Here is a 25,000-nt window from a genome sequence, read left to right on the forward strand (position 1 = left end):
TAGTATTTTATTTCATTGCCCTCAGAAACATAGAAATGTGAAGTGTGTTGACAATGGTAACCCTTTCATGACTTAATTTCTGATAGGTAAGCTGTTTCATAAATCATTAGTTCCACTTTAGCATACAGTATACGAGGCCATTTGCACTTCAGCATGCTACCTGATACCAATTCCAAATAATAGCTCTCACTCTAACATAACCCATATCTAGGCATGCACACAATGTAAACAAAAGGAAAAACAAAAACAGATAAAGATTAAATCAATTTTAATGCAGGATATTTCACTCTGGAAAGCAAATGTGACATTCATTCCATGAAAATACACAGGGTTCAGGCAGATGTTGAAATTATATAACAGGTATGCAGGATAGATTGAAAGTTACAAGCAGGATATTTCACTTTGGAAAGCAAATGTGACGTTCATTCCATGAAAATACACAGGGTTCAGGCAGACTTTAAAACAGTCCTTGATTTCTTTAGATTTGTGGATTTTCGGAAGACCACAGAAGTTACTGATAGGAGCATGATCGTTGCAAACGTATCATTGTCATGCTAGCAGTGTCCTTTGTTTTTGAACTTCTGTGAAAACATGTTAGGTTATGCGAAAGGAATTACTTTATTTGGAAACAGGTAAAGGTTGGTGACAGAAAGGGCATTCTTTGGTCATAGAAAATCTTCCTCAACAAAGTTCATCTGATGCATGGAAAAATGGATGTTAAAATGATGATGATGATACCCATTAGATCCCATAAAAGTAACAAGATGGTGATGGTTAGAATGCTTTTGATTAAAGGTTGTTCAGTTAGGGTTGACCAGTGACCACATAACAATATGCACATATAAATGCAGTCACCCCTCTTGTGTATATCACAAGATGCCATGTAAATGACAAGGTCTTAGATATACTTTGTCTGTGGAATAAAAAAAACAATTTCAAAACATGGTAACAGCTGGAATGTTTGTGATCATAAGTGGTCTGCATGATTTGTGATGGCCTGGGGCTATAGACATCGCCACCACCACAATCTCTAGCCTATCAATGGGTAAAAAAACTATGACAATTAAAACAAGTTAAAATTTTAATTCCTCATTTGAATTTCCTTCAAAAAAAAAAAAAAAGATGAAATATGTGCGTGTATACATATATAATGTATACATAAATTAAGACATAAATTAAACAATGTAAATAACAATAGCTAAAACTGAATGAGATCAGCCAAAGAGAATACGAAAAAAGAAAGAAAAAACAAAAAGTATAAAACAATAAAATCATTGAGTGGTGTTGAAGAATCATTTGAGTATTTTGTGGTTCATTGAAATTGTTTAGTACCTTTCACGAAATCTGAAATTGAAACAAAGAAATCCTTCATTAAAAGAATATATATATATATATATATATATATATATATATATATATACAGACACATGTATTCACATATATCTATCTATCTATCTATCTATCTATCTAGTTATCTCTATCTATCTCTCTCTCTCTCTCTCCCTATATATATATATATATATATATATATTTATATATACGCACACACACACACATCTATACATATACATACACACATATATATACATATATATCTACGTATATCCATATATATATATATATATATATATATATATATATATATACACACACTTCTACATATATCCATACATCCACATATCTACATATATCCATATACACACACATATATATCTACATATATCCATACATACACATATATAATATATATATATATATATATATATATATATACACACACACACACACACACACACACATACATGTATCTATACATCTACATATATCCATACACACACACACAGAGACATAAATGTAATGTCTTAAATGTTTGGTAATTCATTTTCATTTTCTTGATTTGCATATTGGTGTGAGTTGGATAAATTTGCAACACACACACAAGTAACTGATACTCATCTTTGCTCTATTCAAATAATTATTGATTTCTCATGTTTAATAAATATTTATAATTGTTTGGTTAAGAAATTCACTTTGCAAACACATGATTATGAATTTGGCTCCACCGTGCAGCACCTTCAGTGAGTATCTTCTACCATAACTCCCGGGCCTGACTCTTTCCACATGAGAGAATTTGATAAATGGAGACTGTAAGAAGCCACTCATGTATGTATGTATGTATGTATGTATGTAAAAAGCATCCAATATGCTCTGTTAAATAATTGGGATTAGGAAGGGCATTGAGCTGTGGAAACTATGTCAAAGTAGACGTAGAACTTGGCAGAGTCCTAGGGCTTGTCTATTCTTGTCAACTCATTTCAGCATGGAAAAGAATGATGATGATGATGATGATATATAAAGGAAATTAGCTAAGGGAAATAACTCAGAGTGGCTGGTGGCATGTATCTTAAAGACAAATGAACATGAATGATAAAATTCTTGATTTATTAAACCATCTCCAATGCTCAAATATGTACCACTGGCCATCACGAACCACTTCTTTCAGCATGTTTTTGGTTCATTTATGCAAAACATCTTGGCCATAAATGTGTTCTGCACTTCTTTGTGTATGTCTAAGTGTTCCATCTGCTGGAGATAAAATATGACAACTGCTGTGCTGATGATACCTGCTTAAGCAGAAACATGTGTCCACAGCTGTCCTCTCATCTCTAGATAATCAGAATGTCTTTTCCTTAGTAGCTTATCAATTTTGGAGAAAATCGTTAATTCTTGTGATTATCTTCTCTTCTCATTTGATGTTGGTACCAACTGCCATCAAGTAACTGCTTAATTTTTTTCTAGAAGTGGAGATCATCATCATCATCATCATCATCACTACCACCATTTAATGTCAATTTTCTATGCTGGGATGGTTTGACAGGCACTGGTAAGCCAAAAGACTGTACCGAGTTCCACTATCTGCTTTGGCAAGGTTTCTGCAGTTGGACGCCCTTTCTAAAGTCAGCCACTTTACAGAATGTACTAGGTGCATTTTATGAGGCTCTAGTACCAGTGAGGTTACCTAGTAAATCACAAGACAAGACCCATCAACTGAGCAGGGAGTAGTACTGGGGTGGCTTTGTGCCAGGTGATGAGAGGTTATAATATAAGAGGGGACAGAAAGAGAATTTATCTAGGTTATTTAATTAATCTTTATATGCATGTGTGTGTAACTCTCATTTCATGTCTCCTCATTAACACTGTCAGTGAGAAAACAGTCTTTGTTTACAATCCCTTGTATGTAAAAGATCATGTAATTTTAGACTTTGAGATATGAGGACCAGTGGAATGAAAACTATTCCTTAGTTGGAAAATAGTTAGGTGCTGGCTACTGGAAGAGTATTCATCCATAGAGAATCTGCTTCCTCAAATTTCATCTAACCCATGCCAGTATGGAAAAAGCAATGTAAAACCAAATGAACAAACAAATGAACCAAAGCTGTTGTTGTTGTTGGCACTCTGTTGCTTACGACATTGAGGGTTCCAGCTGATCCGATCAATGGAACAGCCTGCTCGTGAAATTAACGTGCAAGTGGTTGAGCACTCCACAGACATGTGTACCCTTAACGTAGTTCTTGGGGATATTCAGTGTGACACAGTGCGACAAGGCTGGCCCTTTGAAATACAGGTACAACAGAAGCAGGAAGTAAGAGTGAGAGAAAGTTGTGGTGGAAGAGTACAGCAGGGTTCGCCTCCATCCCCTGCTGGAGCCTCGTGGAAGTTTAGGTGTTTTCGCTCAATAAACACTCACAACGCCCAGTCTGGGAATCGAAACCTCGATCCTATAACCGCGAGTCCGCTGCCCTAACCACTGGGCCATTGCGCCTCCACGAACCAAAGTTACACTTATATAAATCATCACATTCTTTATGTTTCAAAAAATCTGCTTTCACTAGGAAAAGGAAGCCTATTTGATGCCAATGAGGGTAGACAACAATTTATTGTGCTTCTTCAACCCAAACAGCCAATGAAAATATATGAGCAAATGAAGAAGTTTCTACATGGTCTCTTGAACTGCTTGAAAGAGCAGCTAAATCTTTCTCAAATGGCACCTTACTGTCTTGAAAGATAAACGGATGTATCAGGAAATGTAGTCTTAGATATCTGTAAAAAGACAAAGATTATATTTTGAAAACATTTGATCATGGATCTGTTAGTTTAACCTAGAGCAAGAGAACAACAATAGGGTCCTCTATATGGTCGCTTGGCTTGCTGGCAATATCAGTCAAATCTCCCTCACATTACATCATACAATTGCTAAAGATAAAAGGACTTATTAGATAATATAGTCCTACATATCTCCCAAAATAGGGAGTTATGTCGATGTTGGAATACCTTTGATCATGGGTCTCCTCAATCAGGGTTGACCCAGGGCTAAATAACAGCACTATCAAAAATTAAAATCCTTATAAGATGCTGATGTTATTTGGATTAAAATGAATTATCTGAAATCTCAATCATCATCATCATCATCATTTAAGATCTGTTGTCCATGCTGGCATGGGTTGGACGGTTTGACCAAGGCTGATAAGCTGAGGGGCTGCACCAGATTGTAGTCTGATTTGGTATGGTTTCTACAGCTGAATGCCCTTCCTAATGCCAACCACTCTGAGAGTGTAATAAGTGCTTTTATGTATGACCAACACAGGTACCAGTTGCGTGACACCGGTACCTGCCCGGGCTACGATTACACTTGACTTGATGGGTCTTCTAAATAAATAAAATAAATAAATACATAAATAAAGTTTGGGGTTGAAGTTACAAGCCATAGAAATTCAACTTACATTATGATAGTTCTCAATTAAAGTCTGTATAATCCATGGTACCAAGACAGCTTGATCTATACTGGTCTGATCATTCCACAAAAGAACTGGTGACCAGCAGACAGCCAAAGAATATGATGACATTACGTTTTCTGGACATTCTGATACACTTTTAAGAAAAAAAACAAAACAATAAACACAAATAATAAAAACAAGAAAAACCCTGATAAACAAAATAAAGATGAACATCAGAATTAATACAGTTCTATATTTAAGAGATGAGGAATTATGTACATTATTTACATTATTTACAATTGACGGGTCAACATTCCTCCCTGATCAAAAGGGAGACTGGGGCAGTGTGAAACAAAGTGCTTTGCTTAAGAACACAATGCACTGCTCGGTCAGGGAATTGAACTCATGATCAAGTGATTGTGAGTGCAACAGCCTAACCACTAGGTCACATGCCTTCACAAAAAAAAAAAAAAAAAAACTAGAAATATTCTCTGGAAATTAATTTCCTAACAAAGAGTTCTTTTGCTCCCATTGTAATTCCGTTTACATCTTGAACACATTACTGGAATATAAATCAACCTCAATACTTCACTGGTAGTTGATGTTCTCAAGCTCAGAAAGGATGAAACCCGAGTACAAATTTGAACTCAGAGTAATGGAACAAGCGAAAAATATAGAAAAAAAAGTCAATAATAAAATTTAAAAAAAATAAAATAAGCAAGTTGACTATGAGGTGGGTGCTGGAAAGTTCCTGGCTTTAAGAGTTTTGTGAAAGGCCTGGTTGCGGGCCCAACCTTCTGAGTTCTTTTACAGGAAAAACTGAAGGACCCCTGCAATAAGTGTGTGAATCTGCGAGGGGAATGTGTTGAATAAAACCATAATTAATTGATCCTCCTGTATTTTCTTTTAGGTAAAATCAGGAACTTTTCAGCACCCACTTGTACCTACATACATACATACACACACACACACACACACACACATATGAGGGGTGCTGAAAAGTTCCTGGCTTTAAGGGTGTCGTGAAAGGCCTGGTTGGAGGCCCAACATTCTGAGTTCTTTTTACAGAGCTTAGAAAAACTGAAAGACACTGCAATAAGTGTGTGAATCTCAGAAGGGAATATGTTGAATAAAATCATAATTAATTGATCCTTCTGCATTTTCTTCTACCCAAAGCCAGGAAATTTTCAGCACCCCTTTGTATATAATTAGAAAGCATTGTGAAGTTCATTATTATATTTAACAATTGTTTTATCTGTATCAATATCTATCAATCAATGTGTGTGTGTGTGTGACAGTAATATCTGCAACCACATGTGGTGTGATGTCACAGGAAGAGAAATTTCAGTGTTCAAATCTTTCTCCCTCACTTTCAATTTTCTTTTCACTCCAAGGGAAGCTTATTCCAGCCAACATTTTTCTTTCTTTTTTGACATAAAAGAAACAGACTTACGTGAGCAACATAACAATATACAGGACAAAAAAAAACAACAAATAAAAAAAACAAGAGTAAATAAAACGAACTCAACAATTAAGCAAATTAGTAAAATAAGATGTCTATCAGCCAAAAATAAAAAAAAAAAAAAAGAAACAGTTACTAAAACAATTGGTAACGAAATAAAAATTGAACAGTTGAAAGTTGTGAAAATTAGTTTAAACTCTCATTAAGCATTCATTCATATGAAGAGATGAGAATTTGCCAAAAGAAAAACGGAAAAAAATTGGAAATAAAATACAATTTTTATTTTAAATCCCCCAAAACCTCATGAACAAAAATGTAGAGAATCAAAACAAACAATAGAATATTGATAAATATTGAACAATAAGCTTTGTAGTCTGTTGAGGAATTTATGAGATTCTTGCCAAAAATGTAAATTTTCTGCTTTCTTACTAATGAAACAAGAAACAAACGAATTATTACAATGTTGGAAAACTAATATGAACCAAAAAAACAAAAACAAAACAGAAATAAAAAAAAAGGAAAATAAGCAATTTGGAGTGCTCATTACTAATACCAGGACTTGTAATAGATATATGCTACAGTGCATAATTGATGTATTTCTGGATATTTTCAGATGCATATGTTTGTGTACATGTATATCATACATACATGCACCTTCCATACACAGATGCATGTGTGTGTGTGTGTGCGTGTGTGTGTGTATTGTTTGTAGAAAACATAAATCCAAATTTCTGGAGTTAAGGATGTTCCCTGGTTTGAATGAGTCTTTTAGGATTTTCGTGAGTTCAACTATGCATAACTTGAAATGCTTTGTCCCATTGATGTAGGGGCTTGTAGGATTTTCCAGCAAAGGGAGATAATCCCTAATTGTTTACCTTTGAGTAGTGAGGCATTTCCCCACTACATGTTTTGAAGAGGTCATGGGCCAACAGGTTTGGGATCTGACAATACGCCATAAAGCGAAACCCTTTATGGAAAGGAAACCTAAAGTAATCCCATAAACCTGCTTTCCCCATTTTTAATATATATATATATATATATGTATATATATATATATATATATATATATATATGTGTGTGTGTGTTCGTGCGGGTGACACGTAAAAGCACCCACTACACTCTCTGAGTGGTTGGCGTTAGGAAGGGCATCCAGCTGTAGAAACTCTGCCAAATTAGATTGGAGCCTGGTGTTGCCATCCGGTTGCACCAGTCCTCAGTCAAATCGTCCAACCCATGCTAGCATGGAGAGCGGACGTTAAACGATGATGATGATATATATTTTGATAGGAAGGACAACAAAGTTATATATGTTTATGTATAGGTATAGACATGTGATATGTTTGGATGATATCAGTCATGTAAGTGAGTGCTATCCAAAGGTGGAAGAAAACTGCTTAGAAAGGGCAAAATGTATATGAAGGATGATGATTTAGAAGAAAAGTGTCAATTAATCCTGTACGTAGAGTAGAAGATCTAGAAACATATTGGACTGATCTCAAGAGGCTGAACTCCATGAAGAAGATGACAAAGGACTGCAAAAAAGCGGTTCAATCCTACTGTGTGTCACCTTGGGCAAGTGTCTTTCACCAATTCCCCGTAGCTTTGGAATGACAAGTGCCATATGAGTGAAACTAGGTAAATGGAAACTATCTGGAAGAAGTCAGATGCATTGTACCCACAATATAAAGGACCATATATACATATGTTTTTTGTGCAAGTGTCTGTGCATAGATATATATACATATTTATGTATGTTTGTTTCAATTTTTGGCATAAGACTAGTAATTTTGTTGCAAGGAGTAAGTTGATCACATCAACCTCAAAAGGATGAAAGGCAAAAATTAACTCTGGTGGCACTTGAACTCAGAATATAAACATGTAAGAAAAGCCACTAAGCATTTTGTCCAGTGCAGGAATAATTCTGCTGTCTTGCTGCCTTATACATTTATCTATATTGGTAATAAGTTTAGTCAAAAGAAATGAAGGAACTGTTCCTTAGTTTATTGAAATACGGGCACAGAAAATCTTCAAATTTTCCATAGAAATGAAAGGAAATGAAATGACATAAAATAAAATTAAATTAGGTAAAATAGAATATTTACATTATTTATGAATTTTTCATCTAGTGCTAGAGGATACTTATATCTCTAGGAGACATGAGCACTCACATGCAATAAATGATGAAAATTCTTTAAATGTAATAGCATAAATATTCCACTTTATTTCACATTACATTATTTCATTTTATTATATTTTATTTCATTCCATTTCATTTAGTTTTGTTTGAAAATTTGAAGATGTCCTGTGTTTGCATATAAATAAGCAAGAAACAATTCCTTCATTTCTGACTAAAATTATGATTACCACTAATATACTTTTCTTTACACTACTTAAAACATTTTAAGTATATACACATGCACACACACACACACAGACACACACACATATATATATATATATATATATATATATATATACATAATATATATGTATATATATATATAATATAATATAATATATATGTATGTATAACAGAAAAGAAAGTAAATTTTGAATGTGGTACAGCTGTGGATATGGTAGAGAAAGATTGGATATTTACCCTTAACAGACGGAAAAAACTTGCTAGCAGGGAGCTGCAGGGAGTTGAAACCTGTACCCCTCAGATTCCAGCCAAGTGCTCAAACCATTAAGCTAAACTGCCTGACAACCATTACCATCAATTCTAATGCTAAGTAGTAGTTTTTTTGAATGTGAGAACATTTTATAAACAAACTTTGGAAGCACCAAATATGTTGGTATTTTACGAACAAGAAAGTTACTTTTGAATGTAGTGTAGCTGTGAAAACAGTAGAGAAAGATTAGGTATTTTCTGTCTTCTAAGGGTAAATAGCCAACCTTTTCCTGCTGTTTTCACAGCTGTACAGTGTTCAAAATTTACTTTGTCTGTAAAATACCAGCACATTCAGTACTTCCAAAGTTAGTTTATAACATCATATATATACACATACATACACACACACACACACACACACACACACATATATATATATATATATTGAGCATTCTGATCTAGTAAACATGTTAGTCTTCAATTATGAAAGAATTCAGTTGTGATAAATAATGTATACGTACTTGTATAAGTGTTTTAAAATACTGCGTAGGAAGCAAATGTTAATTTGTGGTATAGTTCTTATTAATGAATACAGCCTCTGTTCATTTTTTTGCTCTGAAAAAAAACAAAACAAAAAAAAAACTATATCTATATATATATATATATATATATATATATATATATATATATATATATATATAAATAATGGAATAATTACTATGAAGCATTGTGTAGAATATATTGCATAAAGGATTGTAGGTAAGGCCAGAACAATACGATGTAAATGCAGGGCAAATCACAAGAAAACAAATATATGATTTATTGTAGACTTACCTTGCATTCAATGTTTCAGGGTTATGACCCCACTTCCAAGAAATTTATGAATGTTGCCGATGTGCCTGTGTGTGGAGTGGACATGTGCAGAAAGGTGTTGCTATAGCAACCAACTAGCTTCCTGTAACTCTCTTCTGTTGTTGATCTTAGGTTTCTTTTGGTGTATGAAGATGGCCTCAGAGATTCTAAGGTTGCCCCTGTTCAGCTGTGTTGCCCTGATGTGCTCTGTGAATTCCTAGGTCTGGCATTTCCACAGATGTTTTTTTACAGAAGTGTCTGCCTGCATGTGTTCCTTAATGCGTATATGCAGATTTCTATGTAGGATGAGCTACATTTGCCACAGATGATCTCGTATATAACATAGGTCGTCTGGCACAATTCAGGGCCATTGATAGGGCAGTTCGATAATGTGCACTCCTTGGAGTAGTGAGAGGTGTTGTTCTTGGACAGAGCTTTTCTCAGGGAAGGGCCAGTGTGCACATTACCGAACTGCCCCATCAATGACCCTGAATTGTGCCAGAGGACCTATGTTGTATACAAGATCATCTGTGGAAAATGTGGTGCATCCTACATATACGCATTAAGGAACACATGCAGGCAGATACTTCCATGAAGAAACATCTACGGAAATGCCAGATCCAGGAATTCACAGTGCACATCAGGGCAACACAGCGGAATAGGGGCAACTTTAGAATCTCTGAGGCCATCTTCATACACCAAAGGAAACCAAAAATCAATAGAAGAGAGTTACCAGAAACTAGCTGGTTGCTATAGCAACACCTTTCCACACATGTCCACTCCACACATGCTCACACACTCACACATTGGCAACATGCGTTAATTTCTTGAAAATGGGGTCATAACCCCGAAATACTGAATGCAAGGTAAGTCTACATTAATTCATATATTTGTTTTCTTGTGATTTGCCCTGCATTTACTTTGCATTGTTCTGGCATTACCCACGATCCTTTATACTATATATATATATATATATATATATATATATATATATACACATATATATATAAACTGCCTTTGTGAAACTTATAAAAGGAAGGTAATGAACTTGGATATGTTTGTAAGCCATGAGAAGTGGAATCTGATATTTTAAAATCAGTCCTTCAGTAGCCTTGCTCTTAAATGAATAGATAAGCCTCTAAAGTTAAATTTTCTCCATTGCTTAGCTTACAAACTTATCTAAACCCATGAACTTCTTTATATATATATATATATATATATATATATGGTGACTTTGTATAGTATACAACATGTAAAAGGTAACTTGAGTTTTATGTAGTTGCATGCCAACTGTATTCAGTAAAAATAAAATTTTGGGCTGCCTTGGTAGCCATCACTCAGAAAAACTAATATGGCTACCAGCAAGTTGCAAGTGTGTAAAGCAAAAAATATGAGAATAAAGTTTTAAATAGGATAGATTGTGTGATGAGGAGTAAAAACTTAGCTACTTTGAAAGACAGATCAGGTTTTGGGGATTGGTTATGTATAATGAATGGAATGAAATACAGACACACACCTTTACAAAAATATATATTATTTAAACACACACACACACACACACACACACATATATATATAATCTCAGAAAAGCTACTGGTATAAAAGCACTATCAAAGGTGTGAAAGAAGGAAGTGCATGTCTATGGCATAGAATATAAGAAAGTATTACGCATTATGCGTGGGTCTATCTGGAGTGGAGGTTGCCGCTGGAACTTTCTGCTGGGTTAGAATATATTTATTCACTTGAGGATATCCTCTAAATATTTCATTCCATATGTTCAAGACATGTGCAGTATTTTCTAATCTGCTTAAATATGTATGCTCCTTCTGTTGTGCAAACGGTTATCCAATGACATCCTGCCTTTTATCTTTCAAGTACATGGCATTTGATGTCAGTATTTGCACCCTTAGTTTCCGAATGTTGCTGGCAAGTATTATGGAATACCCCCGCCAATGTTTTCACAGCTTTTTCTTCAGTTATTTAAATTTACCTTCAATTATACTTATATAATCTTAAATCTTCTTTTTTTTTGATCATCTAGTTTGAAGCAGTTGAGGTAATTTCAATTTCATATTCAATTTGGCTCATGTTTCATTTAATGGGAGTGCATCTATCTTCCAATCTTCTGACATGAACAACCTAAGTTGTCATACCTAACAGGAGTATTGATAATGAGTGACTTCATGTTGGGACTACATCTGTAGTTAATTTTCATAGAATGCTGGCTGAATATTTTTTCTGAATCTATGATTTACTAGGAAATGCTTATCTTCAAGGGAATAAGAAGTGTTTTATGTCATTAGTCTACATTTAACCCTTCAGCATTCAAATTACTCTGTCAAATGTAAAGCTTATCTACATTGTTCTGAATTAATCAAGCATTATCTTATGACTTGAAGATTTTGATGATCTGATTATATATTTTTAGAAAGATATTGTAGTGAAGTTGCAAGAGGTTGGGAATGGCCAGTTTGAACATAAAACAAGCAGAATATTTTGGCCGGATATGGCCAGTTTAAATGCTAAAGGGTTAAGAATGCTGCAAAATAATACATGTTCTTTAAACAGAGACTGACAATTTGGGGCTTTCTACAGATCACTCCACTCTCATCCCAATGAAGTACCACTTGTTCTTAAGTGTCATTCATTTACCATTATCACAATCCATTGAAGTAAAACACATCCTCTGGATATCCTTTGGCTGACTGTCTTGTGTAGGAAGGAGAGATTTTCTTCTAAACCTCTAGGTTTGACCTCAAGTTGATTTTGCTATAGAATATTATATATATTGAAGACATAATGCACCACACTGATAAATAAGATTAGTCCTTTCTTTGTTTGATCAATATTTTCTGTCATTTCCTTTGTCTTTTCTATTATTCCTTCAACATAAGAAATGTTCTGCAAGACAGCTTAGACTAAGAAAATTACCTTTGGATTGTCAAACTAATATCAATATCTCCATGTTTATATTTTGTCCATATTTTAAGTTTGAAGTGAATTTATCATGTATTTTTCTATTTTACTTTGCATTTCTGATCAACTGTTTCAAAAATTACACACACACACACACACATATATATCTATATATATACATATGCACACACACACATATATATGTATGTATGTGTCTGTCTGTCTGTGTGCATGCATGAATGTGTGTCAGGCCAACATTATTGTAAACTATAATTTCTGTAATGCAAATGTCTTGGAAAATGAAAATTCAAATACAATGCTTTCTTGTTTATTCATTTATTCCTTTTGTTTCTCATGTCAAACATTTTCAGTGAATTAATTACTTACTTGAGATATTCATCAAAGGCCAGTAGAATTCTGATGTCAAAAGTGGTTCAGATAGATTCCTGCAAAATGAAATGTTTGTTGATACAAAGAACAGCAGAAGATCTCTACTTCAATGTATATATTATAGGAACTACATGGTAAAATACAGAACCATCAGTGTTGGCTGAAGGCACACACTCCCGAGAGTGAGGGCAAAAAGGAAAATGTTTTAGTTAAGACAAGCGAAATTGTAGTCATGGCCGATGCTGGTGTCGTGTAACTGGCACCCATGCTGGTGGCATGCAAAAAGCACTTTTCAAGCAATGGGCCTCATGGACGCAAAGTGGCCAGTGCCAGTGGCACATGAAAAGCTCCTTTCGAGTGTTGAGCCTCACAGAGGCAATGATGAATGATTTAGATCTTTGGCATTATATCGTGCTTCAGACAAAAACTCATTCAAGCCAAGTGAAATCGCAGTTGTGGCAGATATCAGTGTCACGCAAATGGCACCTGTGCTGGTGGCCTGTAAAAAGCACTCATTAGACTCCTGGAGTGGTCGGCATTAGGAAGGACATCCAACTGTAGAAACCATGCCAAATCAAGCTGGAGTCTGGTGCAGCCTTCCAGCTTACCAGCCCTGGTCAAACCGTCCAACCCATGCCAGCATGGACAATGGACGTTACATGATGATGGAAATATTATTGTAACCTGAGATCCATCAAAGACCTCAATGCGGATCATATTTCCATATTTATTCAATTGTTCATTTTACATTTATTTTTCCATGTTGGGATTGGTTAGATGATTACATGTGTATGGGACCCTGTTTTGCAGCTGGATGCCCTCCCTGTTGTTAACTCTTACCTGCAAGGAATTGGCAACAAAGTTTACTGTTTGTAGCTCAGCACTATTATCATGTGAGCACATAATGTAGATATTCACACAACCGTACACACATGCAAACTACGAAGCTCACTGTAATGATGTGTGTCGTCTGGGTTAGACAGTTTGATTGGAGCTGGTAAGCTAGAAGAGCTGCCCCAGGATCCAGTCTGTTTTGTCTTGGTTCCCACAGCTGGATGCCCTTCGTAATGCCAACCACTCAAGAGAGTATACTGGGTGGCTTTTACATGTCTGTGGCATGGGTAGCTGTGTATTTCAATTATTACATTAAAATACAGAACTACAGATGGTACCATATAGATGTGGTAGCTGTGCTTTAGCCCTGAGTCGGTTCTCATTAAGAAACCTATGATCAAATGTATTTAAGCAAAAGCCATCCTATCTTTTCTTCAGAAAAATGTCATTAAACTATGGTATTCAATTCATTCTTTTCTTTTTTTAAAAAAGAAGTATTTGAGAGCAATTTGGTGACTATAACGAGCAGGTTAAATAATACATGAATGTGCTGAGCCATCACATACAAGCTCCCTCATTATGTAGTTTTATTTAGTACAAAGTCAGTTCTGATGAAGCAGATCTATGATCAGAATTGTTCCAGCTATGACCATCCCTCCTGTTTTTTGTTCAGGTATAGTCTATCTAAAATTACATTACCCAATGTCTTTTTCCTTTTTTAAGGAGGTAGAGTGAAATCTGAAAGTGATTTAGTTGCTATTTCTAGGAAAAGATACACTTTTGGTCATAGATTTACTTGACCAAGGATGGCTTACAGCAAAACAACTAATAAGAAAATTTCCACTCAGTTACTCAATCTGCCAGAAACAGCAGATTTTTAGCCCTCAAGTCAAACCATATTGTCTTAAAAATGAAATAGACACATTAGATAATGCTGTTCTTGATAAAATGAGTATAGCAGAGACATGCTTGAATAAGGGTGACCTCTGACTAAACAACAATCACAGCCAACTTGTCAGGAATTTTTACTGAAAACCCAAAGAATTTTGTAAATTCACAGGTAACTAAAATTTTTGTTATATGCCATCATGGCAGACCTGAAGTGTAAACATTCATAGATCATTACTATCTCGTCAAATCTTGCAGGATTTCATATGAAATTCTTGGTCCACCAATGTTGTCTTGGGCTGTAAATTTTAGTTTGAAAAACTTGCTTTATATGCCAGAAAATGGTAGGTTATTTAAATCATTTCAGCAAATATAGGAGATAATTTAGACATGTTCCAGTATTATTTGACATCATCATCTAAATACTGACTCCACCATATTTGCTGTTGTAATGGTAATTAAATCACAAGCCAAATGCACAACATTGTATAAATGAGTAAGTGTGGAACATTCGCAGATTTTGAAGAAGAAATCCCAGAAGGAAATTTCTTCAGAAACCATCTGAACATCTGTTATCTTTCTCAGTAATTATCTAATTACCTGAGTAATGGTTGGAGTTTGAAACTTTTATTCACCTGAAATATGTCTTCAATGCTACTGCTATGCTGTATGCTGTAATATCGTCAGGAATTTTGGCACAATCATCACCTAAAATAAAGCAATTGGAAAATAAAATTGGAATATATATATATATATATATATATATATATATATCTGTGTGTGTGTGTGTGTGTGTGTGTGTGTGTGTGTGTGTGTGCACACATATATATCGCAGATGTGTGATTGGGTATATATGAATTTATATGTGTGTATTTATGTGTATCGTCGTCATTTAATGTTATGGGTCAGATGGAATACTTTTTGAGGAGGCAAATTTTCAATATCCTTCCTGCTACCATCCCTGATTTCATCACTTGTTTCCAAGCAAAGGTAATGTTCCTCCATGACCAGAAATGTTTATCGCAGAAGAGTGGAAACGAACAGTATTGCATGTGTGAAGGTGATGCTCGTTTACAACTATCGCATGATGATGGGATAGGGGTACACACAAACTGCACACACACACACACACACACACACACACACACACACACATCAGGGTTCATTTCAGTTTCTGTCTGCCACATTAATCACAAGGACACATCACCCAAGGTGCTGTGCAGTGGGACTTTGAACTGAGAATGGGATTTGAACTTAGAAAGTGGAGAGCTGTAATATCACAAGACAGTTTTCCTCATGCTGCACTGATAATGATAATAATTATTATCATTAATAGTAAAGGCACATGGCTCAGTGGTTAGAGCGTCGACCTTGCGATCGTGAGGTTGTGAATTTGAATCCCGGACTGGGCTGCGTGTTGTGTTCTTGAGCAAGACACTTTATTTCACATTGCTCCAGTTCACTCAGCTGTAAAAATGAGTTGCGACGTCACAGGTGCCAAGCTGTATCAGCCCCTTTGCCTTTCCCTTGGATAACACTGGTGGTGTGGAGAGGGGAGGCCAGTATGCATGGGCGACTGCTGGTCTTCCATAAACAACCTTGCCTGGACTTGTGCCTGGGAGGGTAACTTTCTAGGTTCAATCCCAGGGTCAGTCATGACCGAAGGGGGTCTCAGCATATCATTAATAGTAGTCATCATCCTGTGCCAGTGCCATGTAAAAAGGATCTGTGCTGGTGCCACCCATGCCAGTACCATGTACAAAGACCCTGTTCTGGTACCATGGAAAAAGCAACTGTGCCAGTGCCATATAAGAAGCATCTGCACTGGTGCCATGTGCCATGTAAAAAGCACTCAGTATGCTTGGTAAAGTGGTTGGCATTAGGAAGGACATTCAGTTGCAGAAATCAGGCTAAAACAGACAGTTGGGGCCTGGGCAGCTCTTTGGCTGGCCAATTCCTGTCAAACTGACCAACGCATGACAATATGGAAAATGGATGTCAAAAGATGATGATGATTAAGGCAGTAAGCTGGCAGACATCTGCTGCTACGTTCTGAGTTCAAATTTCACCGAGGTCGACTTTGCCTTTCATCCTTTCGGAGTTGATTAAATAAGTACCAGTTATGCACTGGGGTCAATATAATTGACTTAATCCATTTGTCTGTCCTTGTTTGTCCCCCTTGTGGGCAGTAAAGAAATAAGAATTGTTAGGCTCTGCAGTGTTCTGTTTTTACATTCTGAATTCAAATTCTGAGGTTAAACGCCTTTCATTCATCTGGATTGATGAAATAGGCAGCAGCTGAGCACAAGTTGATATAATCGACTAAGCCTCTGCCCCCAAAATTTCAGGCCTTGTTTACGATTATTATAAGTAGTAATATCCAAAATTGCTGGCCTAGTGCAAAATGTGAAACCATAATAATAATAATAATAATAATAATAATAATAATGGCTTCAAATTTTTCCGCAAGAGCAGCCATTTTGGGGGAGGGGATGAGTTGATTATATTAACCCTAGTATTTCACTGGTACTTAATTTAAAGATCGAAAAGGATGAAAAGCAAAGTCGACCATGGCAGAATTTTAACTCAGAACATAGTGGCAGAAAAAATACCACTAAGTATTTTACCCGGTGAGCTAAAGGTGCTTTTGGGAACAAAAAGGAATTTTTTCCAACACTGATGATTCAGTCAATTTTAACAGCAACAACAACAACAACAACAATATTAGTCCTTTCTGCTATATGCACAAGACTAACAATTTCAGGAGAGGGGTAAGTTGATTACATTGACCCTAGTGCTCAACTGGTACTTATTTTATCGACTCTGAAAGGATAGAAGATAAAGTTGACTTCAGCAGAATTTAAACTTAGAATGTAAAGACAAACAAAATGCTGCTAAGTGTTTTGTCTGGCATGCTAATGATTCTGGCAGCTAGCCGCCTTAATAATAATAATAATACTTGATACTTTGTTTCCTTCTGGTTACATTTATGTATATATTATCTCATGCTGCCATTCAAAAGTTACTAATTCCTTGCAGTGTTAACAGGATTGTAACACCAATAAGAACCATGGAAATCTTTAATTTCACAGCTTTATCTTGAATTTTATCCAATTTTCAACAGACATTTCGGCACCCGGAACATATGCAAAAAGTTATATCAGACCAATTTCTGGTTTGTTTTTTGCCTTTAGCAAAAAATAATGAACGAAAATTGGTAAATAAATTAAATTTTTGTGTCTATTAAAACAACGGAATAGTAAAATTATTATCATTATTAAGATAGAGAGTGAGCAGAATTGTTAGCACGCCAGATAGTAATGCCTCTAAGCATTTTGTTCATCTTTACATTCAGAGTTCAAATTCCATTGAAATTGACTTTGTCTCTCAGTCTTTCAGAGTCAGTGAAATAAACACCAATTGAGAACTGGGGTTGATGTAATTGACTAGATCCCTCCACCAAATTTTAGGCCTTGTGCCTATAGCAAAAAGGATCATCATTATTATTATTATTATTATTATTATTATGCGATGAACTGGTAGAATTATTAACAAGCAGGGCAAAATGCTGAGCAGCATTTCACCCACTTTTATGTTCTGAGTTCAAATGCTGTCGAAGACAATTTTTCTTTTCATCTTTTAGGGCTCAATGAAATAAGTAGCAGTTGAGTACTAGAGTCAATGTAATCGACTTGTCCTTTCCTCCAAACTTGCTGGCCTTGCGCCAAAATTTGAAACCATTATCATTATTATTATTAGGGCAGTGAGCTGGCAGAATCGTTAGCATGCTGGAAAAAAAAATTGCTTAGTGGCATTTCACCTGTTGCTATGTTCTGAGTTCAAATTCCACCGGGGTCAACTTTACTTTTCATCCTTTCGGGGTCTATGAATTAAGTACCAGTGAAACATTGGGGTTGATGTAATTGACTAGTCCTCTCCCCTGAACTTTCAGGTCTTGTGCCTATTGTAGGAAGGATTATTATCATTATTATTATTAAGGTAGCGAGCTGGCAGAGTCGTTAGTGTGCTGGATGAAATACTTAGCAGTATTTCACCTGTCACTACGTTCTGAGTTCTAATTCTGCTGAGGTTGACTTTGCCTTTCATCCTTTCAGGGCTGAACCCAAAACCACAGAGTTAAAGAGTAAACTTCTTAACGATACAGCCATGCCTGTGCCTTCAAAATCTTGAAGTCCAATAAAAGGAAAACATTAGTTAATTACAAGACTAAAGGAAAGAATCATTAGCATGTTTGATAGAAAAATCCTTGCAGTATTTATTTTGGTTGTCAGTGCTCTGAGTTCAAATCTCAGCAAGGCCAACTTTGCTAGCCATCTTTCCACGTATTTATTCTTTGCATTCTGAGTTTAAATTCTATATAGTAAATGTCAAAAGTCAGAGATGGTCCCTTGAACACAAGAACAATCTATGGCTGGGGTGATTTAAGCAGTAAACTGGCAGAATTCTTAGGGCATAGGGCAAAAATGCCTGGGAGCATTTGTCCTGGCTCTCTATTCTCCGTGTTCAAATCCCACTGAGGTCAACTCTGCCTTTCATCCTTTTGGGGTTGATAAAATATAGCAGCAATCTAGGGAAATAAATTGGCAAATTGTTGGAATATCAGACAAGACCTCTTGTAGGATTTATTCTGGCTCTTTGAAATGCAAGTTCTTGAATGTTGTAGTTAATTCATCCCCCAATTTAACAACATCACCATGGGGAGTGGTGTTTAAATAGGTATTTTTAGCAGAGTTCACTTTGAGTTCACTTGAATGTTAGACATTCAAGCCAGATATTCTGTTTAAGGATAATTACTTCCTCTCTTCTCACCAGTCTTGAAGGTCCTGCATAAAATAAAGGATCATTTATGCTGACCTTCCTTCCATGATTAAAAGTCATACATACGTGAAAATATGTTCATGATTTCATTGATTTCCGATTGTACACCACATATTCTGTAGATTCCTATGCAGGTTATACCTACAAGATAGAAGAAACATTAAAGAAGAACATCAAAATTATGAGGAATTTAGAGAAGTTGCTGCTCTATATAAGCGTGACAGACTAACATCATCTCTGCAGATGCCTCTTGACTAAGCCAAGTGGCAGAAGCCTTGTAAGAAAGCATAACCCATTCGAGAGATAATACAAAACATTTTGTGGTGTGCTGCTGTATATATATTGTCAGCCAATTTACTTTACATTTTAATGAATTCTGTGATTTCCTAATTAACTGATTCTAGAATGTAATTATAAGGAATTAATCCTGTTGATAATCGTACATTAATGAAGATGGAATTCATTTTTACATGATACAAAAAGAATAAAGAATGTTCATATATAAAATAGTGTTAACAAAATGAAATACCCAAACCTCAGCAGTCGTATGAAGGTTGGGTATGGAAGTGGTAGAACCATTAGAGCACAGAACACCAAACAATATTTGTTCCAGCAATTTATGTCCTTAGTTCAAATCCCACTGAGCTCTGTTTTTTTCTTTCATCCTTCTGGAGTTGATAAAAGAAGGTTCCAGTCAAGAGTTATGGTAAATTTAATCAATTGCTGATTCATGTCCAACATGCTGTGGGCTTACATGGTATACTCAAGCCCAAATTATCCCCCACCCCCAAAGTGGGCTTCTAATGATCAGTGAATTGACACATCAGTTGGACTGCTGTATAGGCACACCAATAACTTCAATCCCTAATGTCTTACTCTCTCCCTCTCTCCCTCTCTCTCTCTCACACACACACATATATGTATCATGTTTATTCACACACATTCAATCTCTCTTTACATGTGGACTACACTACGCTGGGATAACACACACACACAAAAAAATGGAGAATTGACATACAAAAGTATACATCATCATCATCATCACCATTAATGCTTTAATGTCTATTTCCCATGCTTGAATGTGTCATTTGTTTCCAATCTTCTGTGAAAACATCTCCAATCATACATACATATATATCTATACACACACGCATATATACCCACCTCTTAGATTTGAATCTTCAAAATTTAAAACATAGCTAACATACCTTTGTGTTCAATAAATTTTATCAACCTCTTCACATAACGAAGACCATCATCACTCACTGAAATAATGAAATAGTTATAACAATAATTAAAAAGCAGAGATCAGTTAACAGCAACAACAAAAGTTCATTGAACTCATTTGAATAAGTTCCTCATTTGAATACAATATTCTTTTGAATGGAATGGATAGAGTCAAAAATTTGTCAGCTTCAGCATTTGAAAGATATATCAGAGAATTCTAAACAAATCTAGTTTTGTAGAATAATGAGAGAATAATGAGCTTAGGATAAGGTGGAAACGAGTTAGATATACATTTCATTTCCTTTACTACTTACTTGTTTCAGTCAATGGATAATGGCCATGCTGGGGGCACCACCTTAAAAGGTTTAGTCAAACAGATTGACCCCAGTACTTATTTTTGAACTCTTATACTTATTCTATCAGTCTCTTGCTAAATTGCTAGGTTACAGGGATGTAAATAAACCAAAAATGGTTATCAAGCAGTATGTGTGTGTGGACAAACCCTCACACACATCAAATCAGACTAAACAAATTTTTGTCATTATTTATTCATCATTACATGTTTTATTTGCTTATAAGGGTAATGGTATAGTGTGTGTCTGTATTGTTAGCAAGGCACTAATGGTCAAACGTACTCAACAGTGTACAACGTATGTGAAGTGCAAATCAAGTACTCAATAATTATTACACCATACAAAGAAAAAATGTACTACTCTTACAAAACTCTCTTCTGTGAGAAACATTTGTCTGTAAAAAGGCAGTCCATCAAACATTGTTGACAAGCTAATATTCCCTATGTTCAGTGAACATGTAGCAGTTGGTCACTTGGGATTAGATATGAAAATAACTTGGATGAAAAAATGTACCTAAGAAAGTATATCTACGGGGGGGGGGGGTGCTGTAAAGTTCCTGACTTTGGATAAAAGAAAATCAGGAGAATTAGTTATTTATGATTTTGTTCAACATATTCCTCTCTCAGATTCACACACTTATTACAGTGTCCTTCAGTTTTTCTAAGCACTGTAAAAGAACTTGGAAGGTTGGGCCTTCAACCAGGCCTTTTGTGATACCCTTAAAGCCAGGAACTTTTCAGCACTCCTTCAGCTAGGCTAATAAGATCTTTGAATGTAGCAAATACCTCGAAAAGTGAATAATACAGAATTAAACTCCAACAGGATTTATCTATGTGGCAATAAGACTAATCTAATATATATAGAAATAGGCATGGTTATGTGGATATGAATTCTACTTTGTAACTCACAAGGTTTTGGGTTCTATCCCATTGTGTGTCACTTTGGACAAGTGGCTCCTTCTATAATATTAAGCTGACCATTATTTTGTGAGTAGAACTGGTACAGGGAAACTACATAAAAGCTTGGTGTGTGTGTCTGTGTGTATGCATGCATGCATATATATATATATATATATATATATATATATATATATATATATATATACATACACACAGTAATCACTCACTATATCGCGGTTCACCCATCGTGCCCTCAGTAGATCACAGATTTTTCTGGCTAATATATGTAAATTTATATCATGGACTCCTCGGTATATTGTGGGTTTCTGTGGCCAGTAGGTATTTATATTTTTTAGATCTCAATTATTTCTGTGGTAAAATAAGCATTTTCACACCTAAAAATTAATAAATTAAAATGCAGCACAGTACTGCACTGTATAACACAATTAAAATATATTAAAAGAAAATAGGTAGTGTACCGTAGATGAATAAACAAAGAATTGCGCATACTGTATGGAAATTGAAACTTGGGAGGTGAGTGTGTGGTGGTGTTTTGCATTTATAATAAAATAAATATATATAAATTTTAAAAACAACAAAAAAACATATGGTACAGTACTGTTTCTACTTCGCAGATTTTCACCTATCACGGAGGTGGGGTGAGGGCTGGAATATAACACCTGTGATAGGTGAGAGATTACTCTGTGTGTGTGTGTGAGTATGTGTATAGATGTGTTGTTAGTGAAGGCACCTGGTTTTGTGTTTAGGGTATTTGGCTCATGACTGTAAGATTTTGAGTTTGATACTTGGCCACATGTTGTATCCTTGAGCAAGACCCTTTATTTCATGTTACTCCAGTCTACTCAGCTGGCAAAAGTGAGTGGTAACTGTATTTCAAAGGGTCAGCTTTGTCACATTCTGTGTCATGCTGAGAGCTACATTAAGGATACATGTGTCTGTGGAGTGTTCAGCCCCATGTACGTTAATTTCAAAAGCAGGCTGTTCAGTTAATTGGATCAACTGGAACCCTCATTATGGTAACTGATGGAGTGCCAATCTTTTCCATTTTTATAGATGCGATGTTTATATATCATCATCATCATCATCATGTAATGTCTGTTTTCCATGCTGATATGGTCTGGACAGTTTGAGATGAGCTGACCAGCTGAAGAGTTAGTCAGGCTTCCTGTCTGTTTTTGCATAGCTTCTATGGCTGGATAGTCTTCCTGATGCCAACTATTTTACAGAGTGTTTTGGGTGCTTCTACTCAGCACCAGCATGGGTGCTTTTTACATGGCACCACCATTTACGAGCCCACAAGGTTAGGGATGCTCAGCTGGAGAGGGTTGCAGGGGATGAGCCTGTATGCAAAGAAAGCCACACTTTTATTAGCTTGACATGTCTTTTCAAGCACAGCAAACTGCCAGGAGTCTCAGTTCTCTGTCATCTGCTCTTTGAGTCCCAATGCTTGTAAATCCTTTCTCATCACTTCATCCCATGTCTTCCTGGGTCTACCCCTTCCACATGTTCCCTCTGCAATTAGAGATGTGTAAATATATAAACACAAAATCTGAGTATGGTTATTTCATGTTTATATTCCTTATAATCAATGTATCCTGTAGCCATCCACTTAAAAAAAAAAAGACAAACCTCCGGACTAAAATATTTCCAACATCAAAAACAGGTGAGTATTGGTGGCAAGAAAGACATTCAGCCATTAAACACTGCTACAAATATGTCTCCATCCAACCCATACCAGCATGGAATGAATGAGTGGTGTATGCATTATCATTTTACATTTGTTTTCTCCATGCTGTTATGGGCTGAACAAGTCTCTTTCTTCTGATTCTTCATCATCTGGTATGAACGGATAACAGAGAAAAATCAGTAATCTTTATCACTGCAAAGATCACATTTTTTTTATTTTGTGTCTTTATTGCATGTCTTTTTTTTATTAATTTTTCTTTTTGCAGCTGGATTTCTAGCAGATAAAATGGTTATGAGGGGGGGGGGCCTTCTTTCTTGGTTCAATATTTTAGAAGTAGCTATGGATTCTGAGGAGAAGAGAGTTGATCACAATAAATTTAGTTACAGATAATACACAAAATAATTTCATTGTCACCACAAAAACTGAAGTATCTACGTTCTACTTTATTTCTCTTATCGAGAAGGAGAATCAGCCTTTAAGAAAATATCAAGAATATATAATCAGAAAAATCTTAAAATCTACAGACAATTCATATCAGTACTCAAAAAAATAAACATATGTGTGTGGGTGTGTATTTATATATATATTATTGCTTTCTGTTCTTTGTCTAGACTAAAATATAAATTATATTGCTTCACAAATCTTTAACATTATCTAGCTTATCTCTTTCACACCCAGGCATATTCCAGAAAGTAATATTGTGTATTTTCAGCAATTAAATTTTTCAGAATATAAAAGCTTGCTGCTGATATTCTTCGTTTATATTTTCTTGGCAAAAATGAAACAGAAATAACAATAAGAAAGATAAAAGCATAAAAATAAAGAAAAAGGCCAACCACATGATATGCAGATTATTTACATCCTGATAGTGTTGTGTCTGATTAACTTGACTTTGGCATTTAAACCAGCCATGTTCAGTCCATATATTCAACCTGTTTCCTGTTCAATCCAGTCAAATCCAGCCCATCACACTTACCCTACAATGCCATTCTAAAAATAAGTAGTCACAGCATTGAAATCTTGAAGCTAAGAGATAATGCAAGATTAATTCAAAACAATGGGAATCAATAAGTATTACTTTTATCTTTTACTTATTTCAGTCATTAGACTGCAGCCATGCTGGAGCACTGCCTTGAAGAATATTTTGTTGAATGAACCAAACCTGGTACTTATTTTCTTTTTAAGTTTGGTGCTTATTCTATCCATCTCTTTTGCCAAACCACTAAGTTACGGAGATGTAAACACC

At 35.5% G+C, this 25,000-nt stretch overlaps 1 protein-coding gene across 3 annotated transcripts in view; it reads right to left on the reverse strand.

Moving 5' to 3' along the window:
* Positions 1–421: 421 nt before the first annotated feature.
* The window catches only part of LOC106867312 (uncharacterized), a 93,448-nt gene continuing 68,869 nt past the window's right edge, over positions 422–25,000 (reverse strand). The window contains exons 7-13 of one of the 3 annotated variants that reach the window (XM_089358286.1): positions 20,776–20,832; positions 19,634–19,708; positions 15,364–15,436; positions 13,004–13,062; positions 9,370–9,463; positions 4,782–4,929; positions 422–581 (exon numbers count right to left, since the gene is read on the reverse strand). In XM_089358286.1, coding sequence (XP_089214412.1) covers positions 555–581; positions 4,782–4,929; positions 9,370–9,463; positions 13,004–13,062; positions 15,364–15,436; positions 19,634–19,708; positions 20,776–20,832 — 533 coding nt within the window. In that variant the 3' untranslated portion in view covers positions 422–554. Of the gene's footprint in view, positions 1,345–4,781; positions 4,930–9,369; positions 9,464–13,003; positions 13,063–15,363; positions 15,437–19,633; positions 19,709–20,775; positions 20,833–25,000 lie in introns of all 3 variants that reach the window. The other 2 variants (XM_052971011.2, XM_052971010.2) reach the window with 2 other exon arrangements.

The sequence above is a fragment of the Octopus bimaculoides genome, chromosome 10 (genome assembly GCF_046866305.1).
Source record: "Octopus bimaculoides isolate indiv1 chromosome 10, ASM4686630v1, whole genome shotgun sequence".
NCBI lineage: Eukaryota > Metazoa > Mollusca > Cephalopoda > Octopoda > Octopodidae > Octopus > Octopus bimaculoides.